At 40.5% G+C, this 17,613-nt stretch overlaps 1 protein-coding gene across 2 annotated transcripts in view; it reads left to right on the top strand.

Annotated features, from left to right (window-relative positions):
- IQGAP2 (IQ motif containing GTPase activating protein 2) overlaps positions 1-17,613 on the top strand; it is a 314,063-nt gene that overhangs the window by 242,012 nt on the left and 54,438 nt on the right. For both annotated transcript variants that reach the window (XM_086323182.1, XM_086323183.1), the window contains exons 17-21: positions 1,096-1,266; positions 7,693-7,776; positions 10,329-10,400; positions 11,057-11,126; positions 15,462-15,670. In XM_086323182.1, the coding sequence (XP_086179308.1) occupies positions 1,096-1,266; positions 7,693-7,776; positions 10,329-10,400; positions 11,057-11,126; positions 15,462-15,670 (606 nt within the window). The remainder of the gene's footprint in view (positions 1-1,095; positions 1,267-7,692; positions 7,777-10,328; positions 10,401-11,056; positions 11,127-15,461; positions 15,671-17,613) is intronic.

Genomic DNA, 17,613 nt, shown 5'->3' with positions numbered 1-17,613 from the left:
AATGTGTAATGTCCCACTTTTTACAGGAAAATGGCATGTGGCAGTGAACTATTAGTGCTCCTTTGTTGAAAAATGACATTATGGCCAATATTTAAAAACCATGTGCTGTCATTGAAAGGATATGTCAAACTGTGAAGAAGCAACATTGAAAGGTTAAAACTCAAGAGACAAAAATTGCTCGTATGGCATCCAAAGATGCCCTAAGTATAACTTTGTGAAGTTATCCCTGATTCCAGCATCAAGATTAATGAAAAGTGGAGGATCTATGCTGTTAAAAAAAAAAAAATTCTAGTCAGTCTGAAATTACTGAATTTACTCTAGGCTGTACATATGTCTCCTTGTGAAAGTATTTATGCATCTTTTATATGATTTCAGTCGTAGTTGTTTAAATTCACCATCCGTGAAGTCCATTCACATGGATGGTTAAGAGGCATCTGCCACAGAAATGAGTCCAGTCTCTGCGCGCATTTCTCAAAGAACGTGAAAGTAACCCAGTTCATCATCCGCATGAAGACTTCTCCCAGTCCCCCTTCTTCCTTGCTTTCTCATTCATCTAGGTTTCCCTGTCTGCCCAAAAGAGTGCTTATCTTTCCTCTCCCAGCCCCTTTTCTTCTGCTCCAAGTCCTTTATTTTCTCCCAAATTTATTTTGAGTTTTCCCCTACTCCTTGCAGGTATCTGCCTCCTCTGGCCTGGGCAAGAAAAGCCAGAGGACTTCATGGGCACTGCCGTCTTTCCCCCAGGAGAGGGAGGAGGTGATGCCAACACTTATGTAATCATTCTTGTCTTTTACACTCTGGGGAGCCCAGGCCTTAGGCCCGGTCCCTGCCAACATCCCTGCCAACATCTCCACCTCCAAATCCTGAGACCATTCAACCACATTCTCATCTCCACCCAGATTTCAGAGGATTCTAAAACCATGTCTCTAGAAAGAAGCTGAGCCAGCCCACCCCTTGACTCTGGTCAAATTTGTTTTTACACTGAGCCAGAAAGAGCTATCCAGATCCCTTTCTGAAAGATAGAATTTCCAGAATCTGTTCTCTGTGTTCTTCTCACTTGATGTGTGAAGTGTAACCATAAGAAATATCTCTTACCAGGACATTGTTGAGGATATCACTGCAGATTACATCCGTGAGAAGATATGGTCTGCTAGCAAAGACATGCTCCAGCGCTTCCAAGCCACAACCTCAGGACCCCTCATTAGGAAAGAGTATGAAGCTAGGAAAGCATTTTTGTATGAACAGGAAAAGCATGTGGTCAAAATACAGGTATGTGAGTCATCTTCCACTTGTAACAGACAGCTGTCATATCCCATGAAAATGTTTTATTTAATCATAGGACCGTCAACTACCAGCATTCTAATAAACAAATCTGACTGAAGATCGTGTCCTTAATCAGTGCCCCCGGGTCTACACTGTTGAATGCTCCAAGATGGGAAGGATGTTGAATGACTTTTCACCTGTTGTCTTCTGGAACGTATTCAGGATGCTGTGAATAGTCAATCAGGGGAATACCTGAGACCTGAGTTGAAATCCTGTTTCTCTAAAGAAACTAGATACCCTTCTGTCACCTACTATCTAACCTCATGTGCTTTCAAATTGGTTTTTTAGTGGTTAGTGGATATTGAGTGGTGTCTGAGTTTCTATGCTCTAAAAAACAGAAAAGTGAAGTGAAAGTGTTACTCGCTCAGTCGTATCCAACTCTTTGCAACCCCGTGGATTGGGGCCCACTAGGCTCTCTCTCCATGGAATTCTCCAAGCAAGAATACTGGAGTGGGTAGCCTTCTCCAGGGGATCTTCGTGACCCAGGGATTGAACCTGGGTCTCCTGCATTTCAGGCAGATTCTTCACTGTCTGAGCCACCAGGGAAGCCCAAAGAACAGAAGAGCTCATGAAACAGATGTAGCATCTCTGAGAGTGTCTTCTGTCTTATCTAATCTCTTATTCTTCATTCTGCAAGAAGCATCCTCTTTCCGAAGCCCTTTGTTGTGAGCTCTTCTTAAGCTTGCGTGACTTATCCGAACATTCTGGTTGGCAGGAGGGGAGCTTGCCAGATTTAGATGTTTCTGTTCTGTGTTCCGCTAACATCCTCTTTCAACCGCCACACTGGTTTCTAAAAGATTGTGCATTTGTCCTTTTTTGTGTGTCCGAAGTGATACTGTTTTTGATGGGTGGGGTTTGGTGGGGTTTTGCTTTGGCCACTAACTTACATTTCCTAAATTGAAAGTTTTTAAAAGAGCTTCTCTTTTGTGATCATTGGCATGCTTATCTGCTTCCCCACCTAATTATAATATTGTGCAGGGAAGAAGATGAGTTTTTACAACTTTTGTATTCTTATGGCTTGCAATCAGTAGATGCTCAAATGTCTGAGTTTGCAAGACCTTAAGATGTTAGAGGGCAGGAAAGATGAATGTTTTAAGAAATTTCTTTTGTAAAGTTAAAATTCAAAGGATTTTTCTAGGTGAACTTGTTTTCAGTTTATTCTTCTTTTAATAAATGATAGATAAAACACACAGGAAGTGAACAAAATCTTAAATATAGCATCATCCACACTGATGCTAAGACTCTACTTCTGCCCAAAATTTGAAGAGTGTTAACTGGTATGGCATGATTTGGACCAACCTCAAGCTCTCCAGTCTGCCCACAGCTGTGTTACAGTTAGAAGACAGTCTGAAGAGCCCGCTAGCGTAAAATCTGGCTGATACCAGGCCCCAGCGCTAAAGTCACGAGAGAGCTGGAGAAGAGCAGAAACACTAACTTGGAGGCTTTCCCCCTCACCTCAGTGGGAGCAGCAGTATTGAAGAAGAAGAAGCCATTGCCCTGTGAAGTCACTCCATGATGACTTGTCCCTGCCTCTTCTGACAGTTTTCTAACAAAGGAGGGCGTGAGGTTTAAAGGCAGACTGTAACCTAGAGAGGAAAATGGGCTGACCTAGAAAACCAAAAGACCATGAACCAAAAGGGATCACACTCGTCTCGTTTTTTTGCCAAAGTAACTGATTCACCCTGGATTAGGAGAACGCTGTGAAATCTGAAGGGTTCCCCTCTGTAGAACCGTCTGAACTTCTTTGTTGACCGAGTCAGCCCCAGACACAGCAGTCTCAACAAACTCGGTAGCTCCACTGCACTGCTACCCTCAGTCTCCTCCTCAAGAACCGGGTTTGGACAGAGAATCAGTAGCCAGTCCTCTGCCTTGGGTGCTTAGGGGGCAATTCAGATGGTGCTCAAGTAGACAGGGAGCAAGGTCAATGAGACTCTACATAGCCAGATTATTTCTGAATGGTGAGTAAACAGAAGGCTCCGGTAAAGTGGCCTACATTTAAGAAGTGAGCCAGAAAAAAAAAAAATCTGAAACAAAATGTTATATCAAAAAAAAAAAAAAGAAATATAAGGTAAAATATAAATGAAGTAAACATTTAAGGGAACTCTTATCCCAGGAGACACACAAAAAATTATACTGAAATTCCTTTTGCTTTTAAGAAACTTAATATGACACATGGATTTAATGAAACAAGACAGCATGATAAAATGAAAAGGTAGCCAATGGCTACAGAGAGGAAGAAAAATAATGACATCCCAGAACATGCATGAATTTATGACTGCAGAATGCAAGACAGCCACTGGAAAGTAAATGAAACATGTGGAGAACTTGAGGAAAAAACACACAAAAAGCTGAGGGAAGGAATAGATAGCTTAAAATACGTTGTCTCATCTGAAATTTCCATTTTATCTCAGGGTTGTGGGCATTAAATGGGATTCCCATTAATGGGAATTAAAATGGGATAATTCATGACAGACTGTGACCAGTATGCCGCTATTAAGGGCTCAACAAGTATTTGAAATGATGAAGCGATCAAGATGGTGACTCAGAGGAAAGGGAATGGGGTACCAACATCCGGTAGGTCGGATGGCCCAGTAAGAGTTCAGAAAAACTGAGTCTGGGGAAAAAAGAGTTAGCTACAATTTTTTTTTTTCCCCTTGAACTGAAGAAATTTGAAATACCACCTTGTAGGAAAAACCATTAAGAATGACAAACCCCAAACTTAGCCCTGAGAATTACTAACTTACTGAACCTCAGGTCAGAGAGTGCCATGAACATCCCAGCAGAGAAAAAGAAACAAGCTTCTCTGGAGCGAGAGCAGTTTGTCGGGAGGCGTGTGGGGCTGGAGGGTGAGGTGACGCGGTGGGGCAGTCCTCCGTCATGTCGTTTGAGTGAAGTTGACTACCCTTAGGTTGTGGGATTGTACCTTCAAGCAGAGAGGGAGAAAAGATAAATGGCTACCAGGGAGGTCACAGAAGAATATCTGCTTCAGAAGTTGGTAATTTGAATATTACTATCCTATGTGTCCAATTATGAAGCAAGGCAACCAATTTGGCAAGCCAGGTTTTCTGGAGATTGACAATTAGAATCTATAAAACAGCAGTAACTTCTGAGGTCTAGGTATCATGGGACACTCCTCTGTTACAGCTGTGTTGCACAGAAATTTTATTTATGGTAACAAAAACCAAAACCAGAAGATGGCTATTATAAATTTTTACGTAAGTTCTCCCACCTTTCAAGGGAGAGAGTGATGGTTTTGTAAATGCCTTCTGTCTCTGTCCATAAAAGGCTGCTTCTAAATGACCTTAGGGTTTAAAGTTTTGTCTCCGTTTGTATCATTATACCAATAGCTCCTTCCTCCCAACTTTATACCTATAATTGTTTTCAATAAAGAGCCTCTAATTAGAAGAGCCTGCAGGCTCTGGGCCTTGCACAATTCTGCTGTTAGCATGGAATAAGAGAAGCCAATCCTGATGAAAACTTACAAATAAAAAAGAATGTTAAATCTTGACAAATGAAATAGGAAGCATGTGTTATTCTGCTTCTATAGACCAGAACCTCTAAACCTAGCCAAGTTGCCTTGGTTTGGAAAGGTAATGTTGATATATCAATGTAGATCCCAGAAAAATCTATATAATCATTAAATAGATCAAATATGAAATGAAATCTTTAGGAAAGTACTGTTGGTGACCATTGACTCTTTAAGACATTTAAAACATCATACAAAACCTACAAGTGGGTTCTTTCCACCAGTGCAAACAAGCTTTAATATCAGATCTGTTGCTACAACAGACTCCGTATCCAAAAGTTTCGAGACTCTGAGCTAATAGAGATTAATAGTGTTTCTGGAGTTGAAATAATTCTTTAAAAAGCAGAATGAGCAATTGAGCTAATTCCAGTATCTTGGTTGCCTTTCAGTTTGGATCAAGAAAAAATGGCATGTATAATATTATTTGTATATTTGCACCTCTGCGCTTTAAAAACAGTGCTAGGATCAAAAGCACCTGAGTCACACTGAGACCATCATGACAAATGAGCTACTAGTTAGATTGTCATCCCGATGAATGCAATCATAATTTATCACTGTTTTCCGATGTCAGCATTCTGACCTCTATACTTTTTCAGTATTACAAGCAATAATACAATAGAAATCCTTAAATGTCATCTTCCTACACAGGTGCTTGTATTTTTCTTAGGCTAGGTGTATGGAAAATTAGAAACACGAGGTGAAATACTAAATAGCTTTAAACTTGATGCTGCTAAATTCCCGCCAAAAAGACTATACTCTCTTGTAATTTTCCAGCCCCTACTCCCCATCCATGTTTTTGCCCCACTGCTTGGCAAGTGGATGATGTGAAGACTTCCCCAGAATTTCTCTGACTGCTACCCAAGGCTCCTCAAGCTTAGAGCCAGCTCACATTTTTTTGTAGAGGTTCCCAATGTTTGTAGAATTGTGTTCTGAGGTTCCCTTTTTCAGCCAGTTCAAACTGTCCTCTCTCTCCCAGGGTCCCTCATAGTTTTTGGCACTTAAGCCTTCTTGTTTTCTGGCTCTATGATGGATTGCTTTATAAGCGTATCTGTAGAATGTTTCCATTGGAGGAAGCTGGGTGAAGGGTACGTGGAACTCAATGAATTATCTTTGCAGCATCCTATGAGTTGCTAATTATTTCAAAATTAAGGTGTTTTTAAAAGCACATTTGTCATTTCTAGGGGTTTAAATTGAGAGAGGGGATATTATGTGTAAACAGGATAGCTGATGAGAGGTTGCTGTACAGCAGGGGTTGGGGGGGAAGGGAGGCAGGCTCAAGAGGGAGGTGATATATGTATTATTATGGCTGATTCATATTGTTGTACAGCAGAAACCAACACAACATTGTAACAATTGCAAAACAAAAAATAAAAACAGTAAGAGGGGACGTCCGGAGCAAGTACTCCATTGCGTGTATATTTCATCACGACTGTTTTGTTTTGAATCATTACCAGAAAGTATTTTCTTTTTTAAATGGCAATAAAAATCCCATATACCTTTTTAAAAAAGAAGGAATGGGGTGGGTTGACATGAAAATGTGAAAAAATTATAAAAAATAACTTGATTTTTGTATTTGTCCCTTTGAGATGGTTGGATGGCATCGCCGACTCAATAGACATCAGTTTGAATAAACTCCAGGAGTTGGTGATGGACCCCAGGGAGGCCTGGCGTGCTGCAGTTCATGGGGTCGCAAAGAGTCAGACAAAACTGAACTGAACTAAACACAGAATTTGTGTTTAGTTCAGTTCTAACTTGGAAAAGAAAATCAGAGCAGTGCAGTGAGTTACAAAGATATGTCTCAATAAACAGATTCTCAAAAATGAGTTGGACTAAACTTATAACAACTATGGATGTGATCATTCTAAACATACCAGTTTGTAGTTCCCTGGCAGTCCAGCAGTTAGGAGTTTGCATTTCCATTGCAGGGGTCACAGGTTTGATCCCTGGTCAGGGAACCAAGATCCCGCATGCTGCACAGAGCAGCCCAGAAAAGAACAAAAAACAAATTAAGATACCAGTTTGTGTCCACTTTTTGTAAATGTTTCCTATAAAAGCTCTCGTTAAGCTGATAACGTAGTAAAGGTATATTGATGAAGCCTCATTAAACCTTATGTAAAAACAGATGAAATAATGAAAGATCATCACAGCACTCCTGCTCTCAGGAATCCAGGGTCATCTTCCTTTTCGATCTGGATCACAGTGGCTCGCTTGCTGGAGTAAAGATACTTACTAGTCATTATTTTGAGGTATCTCATGCATGCTCAGTCCCTTCAGTTGTGTCTAACTCTTTGCGACCCTATGGACTATAGCCCACCAGGCTCCTCTGTCCATGGGATTATCTCAGGAAGAATACTGGAGTGAGCTGCCATGCCCTCCCCCAAGGGATCTTCCCAACCCCGGGATTGAACCCACGTCTCTTATGTCTCCTGCTTTGACAGGTGGGTTATTTACCACTAGCGCCACCTGAGAAGCCCTGAGGCATCTTATAATGCTACCAAATAATATGAGCACCAAGTTGATCTGTTTGTATATTTCAGGACAATTCCATTTTATTATTACTTCTTATCACTCAAGGCCTTGTTAAAATTACGCTTTCAAAGCAGAACCTGGGCTTCCACCTGGTAATTCCTTTCACCAACTTGGGACAAGCCCCAGCTGTGATCAGGTGTGCTCTGCCCAGTTCAGTGTCCACCTGGAGTCAGATGAGATGGTGTCCAGATGAGATCTGGAAGGGAGGATTCCTGACTTTGTCCCAACTCAGTGTCTCTTGTGATGTACTCTGTCCTTGCACTTTCTAAAATAAACTGTGACATGTAAGTAATTCTGTAACTCATTATTTTCTACAGGCTTTTTGGAAGGCATATAAGCAACGGGAAGCATATAAACGCAGGCGACAAATGTTCATTGATAATATTCGCTTTATTGTGAAGGTAAACACTCTTTCCTACCTTAGGAAGCATGTAAACTTTTCCCTTCATTCTCCTTTTGCTTCTGGAAGACAGACTGTGTCTGAGACTTGACATCAGAAGCAAGTCCTGAGTTTGAGTCCTGCCTCCCCCCTCACTTAGCTGATCATCTTCAAGAAGGCCCATCAAAACACTATGTTGTCTCTTTATAATATTAGGTTGGTGCAAATGTAATTGCGGTTTCACATCGTGAGTTTTAAATCAATATAACTAGGTTCAAACACATCTTTACTAATCAAAATAGGAACCATTACAATCAACACATTTTTGAGAAATAAGTTTATTTCTGTAGCATAAAAATATGTGCTTCAGGATTCAACAAACTCTTGGAAAGCATTTTCTGCCTCCTGCCGGTTGTGGAAGCATTTTATCTGCTAAAAAGTTGTCGAGATGCTTGAAGAAGTGGTAGTTGGTTGGCAAGAGGTCAGGTGAGTATGGCAGATGAGGCAAAACTTTGTAGCCCAGTTCGTTCAACTTTTGAAGCATTGGTTGTGTGACGTGCGGTCGGGCATTGTCATGGAGAAGAACTGAGCCCTTTTTGTTGACGGATGCCAGCTGCTGAGCATACTTCTCAGATGTAATGGTTTCACTGGGATTCAGAAAGTTGGAGTGTATCAGACCAGCAGCAGACCATCAAGCAGTGACCATGACCTTTTTTGGGTGCAAGTTTGGCTTTGGAAAGTGCTAGGACCAACATTGAGCTGGTCATTGCCAGTTGTATAAAATCCAGTTTTCTTCACATGTACGTCACAATCCAATTGAGAAATGGTTCATTGTTGTGTATAGAATAAGAGGACACTACACTTCAAAATGACAGTTTTTTAAATTTTCAGTCAGATCATGAGGCACCGATATATCGAGCTTTTTGACCTTTCCAGTTTGCTTCAAATGCCAAACAACCATAGAAAGGTCAACACTGAGTTCTTTGTCAACTTCTTGTATCATTGTAAGAGGACAGCTTCAGTGATTCCTTTCAGTTGGTCATTGTCAACTTCCGATGGCCAGCCACTATGCTCCTCCCCTTCAAGGCTCTTGTCTCCTTTGCAAAACTTGAGCCACCACTGCACTGCACATTCATCAGCAGTTCCTGGGCCAAGTGCATTGTTGATGTTGCGAGTTGTCTCCACCGCTTTGCAATCCATCTTGAAACCAGATAAGAAAATCGCTCAAATGTGCTTTTGTCTAACATCATCTCCATAGTCTAAAATAAACATAAAATACACAGCGAGTAATAAGTCATCAGCAAAAAAAAAAAAAAAAAGAATATGATGGCTATGGATGGTTCATGTTAATGTTTGGCAAAAACAAACACAATACTGTAAAGCAATTATCCTTCAATTAAAAATAAATTTTTTTAAATAAAGAAATGGCCATGAAAATTATGTATAGCATAGCCACATTTATTTAAGAACGTATTCCAGTACCAAATGGCAAAGTTCAACAATGCAAAACCGCAGTTACTTTTGCACCTGCTTCTCCTCTAAAAAGTCCAAATTGATTTGGAAGAAATCCAGCTTTATTTCATGTTCTTTGTATGATCTTCTCTAATAATAATTAGAATGTTCAGGTTTAACAGTATAAACTTATTTGCCTTATTGTAAGGCAAATGCAAAACCAATGATAAGAAGGAAGTACAACTGAGTTAGAGCCTGTATTGAGTAGATAAGCCCATCTAACCCAGCTTCCAATCCAGGCTGGTTGCTCCAAGCTTAGAGGAAGAGCAGCCATTGGGGTGCCCACTGTCAGAGCTGAAAACTAAAGAACTATCTGGCAGTGAGCTTGTAGAAACTTGGAAATCCAGGTAAGACTCAGAAGAGTAGGGCTGGAGAGAGGTGAAGTCAGAGGAGATTTGTTAAGACTTTTTAATATGAGGATAGAGAATGACATGGTCTAGACCTTTTGCATTATGAGTTCCTGAACATGTTACACTTGGAAATACCCTGTGCTCACCATGGAACACATGCTTATTCACCCAGAAAACCATGGGTCACAGGGCGTCCCTCATGAAACCTTTTGAAATGTTTTCCTGTAAAGACCCAAAAAGTATTGGCTGCATTTAAGGGGTGTTGGAAGCAACTCTGAACTTAGTTTTATTTGATCCCCTGACCCTTTGCAACTCTAAGCAAAATGCCTTGCTTGCTTGGCTTTTATTTACTGAGATTAAAGCAAAATAGTACAAAGAGCTGCATTACCTTCTCCACCATAATGTGTAACATGTTCTGAACACCTCGGAGGAAAAGCAACGAAAGAAGTAGGAGATAAAAATGAGGCAGATTCATGTTGATATATGGCAAAACCAATACAATATTGTAAAGTTAAAAAATAAAATAAATAAAAATAAATAAAATGATTTCTTCATAAAAAAAAAAATGAGGCTGTAGATGTCTATTAGTTGGTGGATGGCTGATTTTTGCTTTTTTATCAAATTATCGATATTATTTTTAAAAGACTACATAGAGACATATGAAAGGTGGTTTGGTAATTGCCTGGATTTCTCTTTTTCACTTATTTTTTAGATTCAGTCCTGGTACCGGATGGTAACAGCACGAAGGAATTACCTCTCACGACTGCAGTTTTTCAGAGCTCATGTAAGAGACACACATGTGGAAATTTGTCCTCCCTGAGAATGAACTTAAATGAATAGTTTGTGAATGTTAGCATTGAATGATTCTTATTAAATGGTATAAACAAATGCTTGGAGGAAAAAAATGGATTTTAGAACTCACTGTGGTACTATTTAGAGGCTTCTTACATTTTTTTGTTCAGAGTAAGACTTCATTCAGAACTGGAAAGGAAATGGGTGAGGAAAAATTTACGTGGGCTAGTTATGCCAGAGAGAAAGGGTACTAATGAAGGACTTTCCAACTTTGCTTGCAACGTTTTTAATTATTGCTGACCAGTTAAATGTAAGCCCACAGGAGGAATTTTTTCAGGATTTTTGAAGAATAGATATGTGAACATAGATTGGACCATCTAAGTTTAATGGTAAAATTCTTTTCCCTCTTTAGATATCTTTATTTAGACAATCCCTTTGCAATCTTGTTTATATACTGTTAGCTAACTTATCTGACCCTTTCTTCAAAGAGAATGCAAAAATAAACATTGACTACGCCACATCTAAATACTGTCAGTTCTAAATAGTGTCCATTCTTCAAATGCCGTCAGTTTTTGAAGAGTGCTGAATTCTAAAACAGTGGAGTCGATGGAACTCTGGGAGGTTGTGACTGGTCATCTTCTTTTGCAGAACAATGAAATTGTGAAAATCCAGTCTCTATTGAGAGCGAGCAAAGCTAGAGATGACTACAAAACACTGGGTAAGTAGAGCATTCCGAAACAAAGCATTCCTTATAGGCCAAGCAAGCACAAGTTATTTCCATCTGCTCACGTCAGTGGATACACGTTATCGCCAGTAGATTTTGACCATCTCAGACCCGAGCATGTCATTGACAGGAAACGGGCCTTTCGATCAAAGTGGAATGGTTAAGGGCAGTAGATGGGATTTCTTAAAAGAAAAAAAAAAGGACAATGTTGAGGGGAGGGGATAAATTAGGATACACACTAATATATATAAAATTGATAATCAGCAGGACCTACTATATATAGCCCAGGGACCTGTATTCAATATCTTATAATAACCTATAATAGAAAAGAATCTGAAAATTTATATATCTATATATATATGTTTTTCTGCTACAACTTATGGAAAAACCCAATTTTGGCCAAAATATATATATATTTACAGTGCTGTGTTAGTGTTAGGTGTTTTGTGAAGAATATATAGTGATATGTATATATATTAATGATAGACTTCAATTATACTTCAATTTTTAAAAAAAGGAGTTGGCATTAATGCTGATATTTTTTATTAAATGTGAGCTAGCTATGGGCTCTATGGTAGGGTTAATGGCAACCTCATTTTGATATTTGGCAAAACTAATACAATTATGTAAAGTTTAAAAATAAAATAAAATTAAAAAAAATAATAATAAAAAAAAAAAAAAAGAGGGCTCACGCCAAGGGGCATCTTCCAGGACCACTGCTGCCCGGGCCCCGTCCCTGTGACAAGCCGATGCCGACCCGCACCTCCACAAGAGGCCCCCCAGCGCTGGCAGGCTCATACCCACAGCACCAGCCTCAGGACGCGGTCCCCATGACCATTTCATCAAGGGCTGTGGGAAGGACCTCGCAGGAGTGGGCTCAGTGGGGGCTTCTTGGCAGAGCTGTTTTGGTGTTTCCTGCAGCCTGTCAGTCATGGGGTCACTGGCAGGAGGTCAAGATAAAAACTGTACGCCTGTCTCACTATGTATTTCAAAAGAAAATCGTGAAAAACAGTCATGAAAGGACCTCTTACAGGTATTCAAAAAAAAATAATAATAAGCTAGAGACAGGAATTTAATGCAAAAGAGTTAGCCAGAAGATAAACTTACATCTGAATACCATTTAATTTATTACCTGGCCTGTGATTTTTTTTTTTTTCTTCTCATTTTAATAACAAAACATAGTCATATAAGAAATTTGGAAATATGAATAAGAAGGGGAAAAGCACATAGTTTCACTTCCCAAAGAAAATTACAAACATCTTCATGTAATTTCATTTTAGACTTTTCACAGTCCCTGTGGTTTTTAAACTGTCTTCCTTATAACTAGTATGTCACTTGCAGAAAGTTGGAAAACAGAAAAATAAAATTAAAATCACCCAGAAAGAGCATTCACATTTTGTGCCATCTTTTTCAGTTTCAGCTCTGCTCCTGATTGTTATTCTATTGTTCATTTCTTTTACACAGTGAAGCATTCTTTATATGCTGAATTTTTAACATTCTAATTATCATAAGAACATGTGATAAATAGCATGTCCTAGATTAAGTCTAGAAGAGGTTGCTGATAAGTTTATTAGTACTGCCCAGATTCTTCAAATATTTAGGTCATTCAGGATTAGTTTTGAGAGGGCAAAACACATCATTGTGTATTTTAGTAGTGGCCATTATGCTGTCTGTAACTATCTTGTGTCTTATTAATTTTTTTGAAAGAAATAAAAATATTGCTCAGTAATGTTCCTAGCACAGTAGTAGTAAGTAGTTTCGCCAACACCTTTTATTGTTAAAAGTCTGTCTGACTTATGGAGCAAACTGTATGACCCAAAAAGACCCTCCCCGGTACTTGTTAAGGGAAAAGTCTCTAGCAGCCTCAAAGGCCAGGTTCTGCCTCGAGCTGTGGAATCTTCCGGATACTGCCTTGCTTGCTAGGTTCCAGAATCCAGCGTGCAGACTGAGGGAAGAACGTGTCTCTCTAATGTCACACTGCTCCACTTTGCAATTGGTGAGATTCATGTCTCCATTGGTAGATATCTTTCTTTAATTTTTTACAAGAAAGCTGAAGAGGGGGTTTGTTTTCTGAGCCCTGACACACTAAAATAGGTAAATTAAGGATAGTTTTTCCAAACACACACAAGCTGCTTTTCCTCTCCTTCTAGGGAACAGGTTTTTGTGGGTAGTTTTGTGTTTTGTTTTGTTTTGTTTTTAATGTAAATTATGCTAGCATTTAGAATACTTTATTGACAAAAATCCATCCCTAAATTGTATATTCAGTAAAGTAGACAATTGTAGAAACAGTGCTAGATCTGGAAAGGAAAACTCAGCTGTGAGATTACAAACCAATTTCACATAATTTAGCGTCTGTCCATTTCCCTCAAGACCACCCCCGACCGATACCTTGTAAATAAGTAGAACATATATAACTTTGTGGTAGTTTTTGTCACTTGCTTACTTTTTTTTTTTAAGTTAAAAAGATAGAAGGAATTCCAGCTAAAAATCTAAGTGATTTCTTATTAAAGCGTAGAAGACAGAAACTGTGTTAGTGAATAAATCAGATAAAAGCTGCTTTGGCAAATAAGGTAGCTTTGTGGTAACTGAACTGTAAATTTTCATTTCTTTCTCAATTCAGCACCTTCATCAAACTAAGGCATTTTCTTAAGCTGAAAAACATCACTTTTATTAGTCTGGCATTATTCATTTTCACCCATTTCCTCCAGAAAGGCACTGAATGCATTCAGGTTTGGAACTTGCTAGAACTTTAACTGGCCCCTTGTAAGGGCTGACTGTGAAGTTGAGTGGTTTCCTGAAACGAAAGTTACCACAAAGTGATGTGAAGATATGAAGATGCCAGAAAGCCAACTGTTGACAGAGGAGCTGTTACATTTGAACCATAATAATTTGTAAAGCTAAATTATTCATTTGTTTCTACCTGCCCTGTTGGCACACAAAATGATACACAATTCTCTGGAGCACGCAGAGAGAACTTTAGACACACATGAGATGGCTTACGTTCTCTCGGCTATGTAACTGAGCTCTGGTGTGTGGTTCAGGCTGTTCCTGAAATGGTCATGTCACCAACAGCATCTTTGGTAAAATAGTAGAAAAATAAATTCACATATGCTTTGGTGATCAGGAAGTGAAGGGTCCATGATCCACGGTAACTTGCCATCTAGTGGAATGTGAGGTATTATTATCCAGTAGATTCCAAGCCTGGAGACAGATGTGGACCTCTGATGCTTTTCCTTGATAGCTAGCGATAAATACATCAGAAGAGGCACAGTAGTAATACAGATGACTCTAGAGTTGGCTGTTTGTGCTGGGCTCATGCTGCTAATTGTTTGCGTTGTTGATTGAACTCTGTATTTCTTAAGTGACAGAACACCACACATCCTAACAGCACTGTTAACATAAGGAAGCTTGAATAGAGCCCTGATGTAGAGGACAGGATGTTGGCTGAGGCTGCCAAAACCACACTGGGCTCTCTCCAGTTCTCTTTGCGTTGATGTGTCCTGTCATCAGCACTGAAGGTCCAGTTGTTTCCTCTTATAATTTACCCAGAGTCACTCTCACTAAACACCTTTAAAAAGTTGGCTTTTTTGCAAAGTCACAGTGCCGAGGAATCAAAGCATCAGTAAGGTTCAAGGCACTAAGGAAAAGCCCTTGGTAGAATTTACACAGATACCCTCACCATGACTAAGCCTGGTCTCCTAGGTGCTGAGAGCCCTCCCTGGTTCATGCTGAAACGACAGGGACCCAATTTCCATTTCTAAAATTATTTTGTTTCTGCCAAGCAGAACATGCGTTCCAGTTGTCCTCTTGGCTCCTATTGGACCTTACAGTTCTCCCTTGACTGACCTTTCCTAATTCCCCTTTCACCTAATTCCTGCTCCTTCCCCCAAAATCTTCTGGACTGAAAAAGCAAACACTTTCTGCTTCCTGCAGCAAGAACAGAAATCTCTTATCTGGCTCAGCCACAAGCTCTCAGAGCCGGGACAGCTCAGTGTTAGCATTCTTTCCCAGATTCCTCATCAATAAGACACCAATAGCTAGAGCTATCTCCTCAGTGTGGGAGTCCTGGAAACAGTGTGAGAGACGGCTGATAAACAAATGCTGGATAACAAGGAAACTGTGAGGCAGACGTTCTCAGTGGCCTGCATGTGTTTATATGATCAGTTTCCTTTGACACGTTATATTTGATGTGAGGCGGGATGATTCACTGTGGGGCCCAGCACCACCATTGCTGTCTTTTCTGATAATGCTTTCTTTAAAGACCTAGTTTCTTTCCTACTGATCATTTCAAGCATGCCCAGTTGAAGCACTCCTTTCCTTTCCTTGCAGTTGGCTCTGAAAACCCCCCATTGAGAGTAATCCGCAAATTTGTATACCTGTTGGACCAAAGCGACTTGGATTTCCAGGAAGAGCTGGAGGTAGCCCGATTGAGGGAGGAAGTGGTGACCAAGATCAGAGGCAATCAGCAGCTGGAGAAAGACTTGAACCTGATGGACATTAAGATCGGGCTCCTGGTGAAGAACAGGATCACACTGGAGGTCAGTGGGGTCTCTGGGACTCTTGGCTCCCAGCAGACAGAAGATGCTCGTATATGTGCCCAGATCACTCTTGGTCCAGCTAAGCTCCTTTGGAGTCCAGAACGAGTGACCCAAAGTTTGTTTACCATTTTTATTACCATTTAATGATGCTCAGACAGAACTGACCTGGAAAATTCTTTGCCTTCCCCTCTTTGATAACATTTGGTAAGGCTTCTTTATCATTCTCAAAGGAAGTTTATATGAAATAAAACCTACTTACATATGTCCCTTCATAGCAAGACTAAGGCCTCTCTATAACTATAAAAGAGAAATTGAAAGATATCAATTTATAGTTCATTTTGGTCACTCACTCGTTTCCGACTCTTTGCGACCACATGGACTGCAGCATGCCAGGCCTCCCTGTCCATCACCAACTCCCAGAGCTTGCTCAAACTCATGTCCATTGAGTAGGTGATGCCATCCAACCATCTTATCCTCTGTCGTCCCCTTCTCTTCCTGCCTTCCATCTTTCCCAACATCATGGTCTTTTCCAGTGAATATTCAGGACTGATTTCCTTTAAGGTGGACTGGTTGGATCTCCTTGCAGTCCAAGGGACTCTCAAGAGTCTTCTCCAACACCATAGTTCAAAAGCATCAATTCTTCGTCACTCAGCTTCCTTTATAGTCCAACTCTCACAACCATACCTGACTACTGGAAAAACCATAGCTTTGACTAGACTGACCTTTGTCGGCAAAGTAACGTCTCTGCTTTTTAATATGATGTCTAGGTTGGTTATAGCTTTTCTTCCAAGGAGCAAACATCTTTTAATTTCATGGCTGCAGTCACCATCTGCAGTGATTTTGGAGCCCAAGAAAATAAAATCTGTCACAATTTATAGTTAAAAACAAATATTTCAATATGAAAATACATGGGCCTGATGCCATTAGATGTGATAAAGTTACCAGAGACTTGGCCCCCTTCACAGAATAACCACAGATGGAGAGAGCTACAGATGGAGAGAGCTACAGATGAGACTGGTCAGGAGAGTGGTGGAACTGTCCATGAATTCATTTTCCAAAATGGAGAACAGGGTAATAACTCATGGGTAATAACTCCTTGAATGAGCAAAGTGTGGTCTTCCCTCCGCCCCGACCACACGTCGGGGAATTGCTGTCCTAGAAAACTAAGTTTATATTAAAATTCTGAAGGATCTATGTTGTACTTATATGTAAAATGATTAGATTCTAGGCTCAAGCAGTTATACACTGAATTTTGACCTACATGAATGACCAGCAGGACATGAGAAAATCCAACCATGTGAGATATGACACAGGCCCAGCCTACCAACAGCTGGGCCTCAGAGCATCTGTCCTCCCAGCGCCCACGCGCTGGAAGCCAGCAGTGTCCTCCAGCCCGTCAGATGTGGACCCCACCCACGCCATTCCCAGATGACCCCTGCAGAGCGGCACTTCCCTGACGTGCCCGGGGGGTCTGTGCTCAGTTGCTCCCTAATAATGGCCTCTAAATAAATAACACTGTCGTTTTGTATCTGTGAGAAACCTGCTGGTGTCAGAGCTCCAAATACCATGTGAAAAGTGTTTTTACCCAAGGGAAGGATACTTCCAGGACAAGACCTCTCTCCATGTCCCCTATTCCCCTGCCATGTCAGTTTTCAGAAAGCCTGTAAGGCAAGGCAGGGAAGCCGACCCCCTGGATGCCCTGAGAAGCCTACAGAGGTCAGAGGTGCAGAGTCAGCTGTGCGGCTCTGGGAAACTGGGAGATGAGCGGTCACAGGAGGCTGCCAGCTCCGTGGCCGTGGGAGTGCCTCGCTCCTGTGTACTCACCTCACAGTGATCCCAGCAAAACACCGCAGAGAAAGTAAGGAAACGAGACAATTCATAAGGCAAGAAATGACCATCTTTCCTAAATATTAAGGAATAAAACTACACATTTAAATTTTCTG

This window comes from Bos grunniens, chromosome 10, assembly GCF_055505025.1.
Source record: "Bos grunniens cultivar Pamir isolate PY7600 chromosome 10, Bosgru_T2T1.0, whole genome shotgun sequence".
Classification (NCBI taxonomy): domain Eukaryota; kingdom Metazoa; phylum Chordata; class Mammalia; order Artiodactyla; family Bovidae; genus Bos; species Bos grunniens.
Note: the sequence above shows the minus strand (reverse complement) of the source record. Positions and strands in the feature narration are given on the sequence as shown.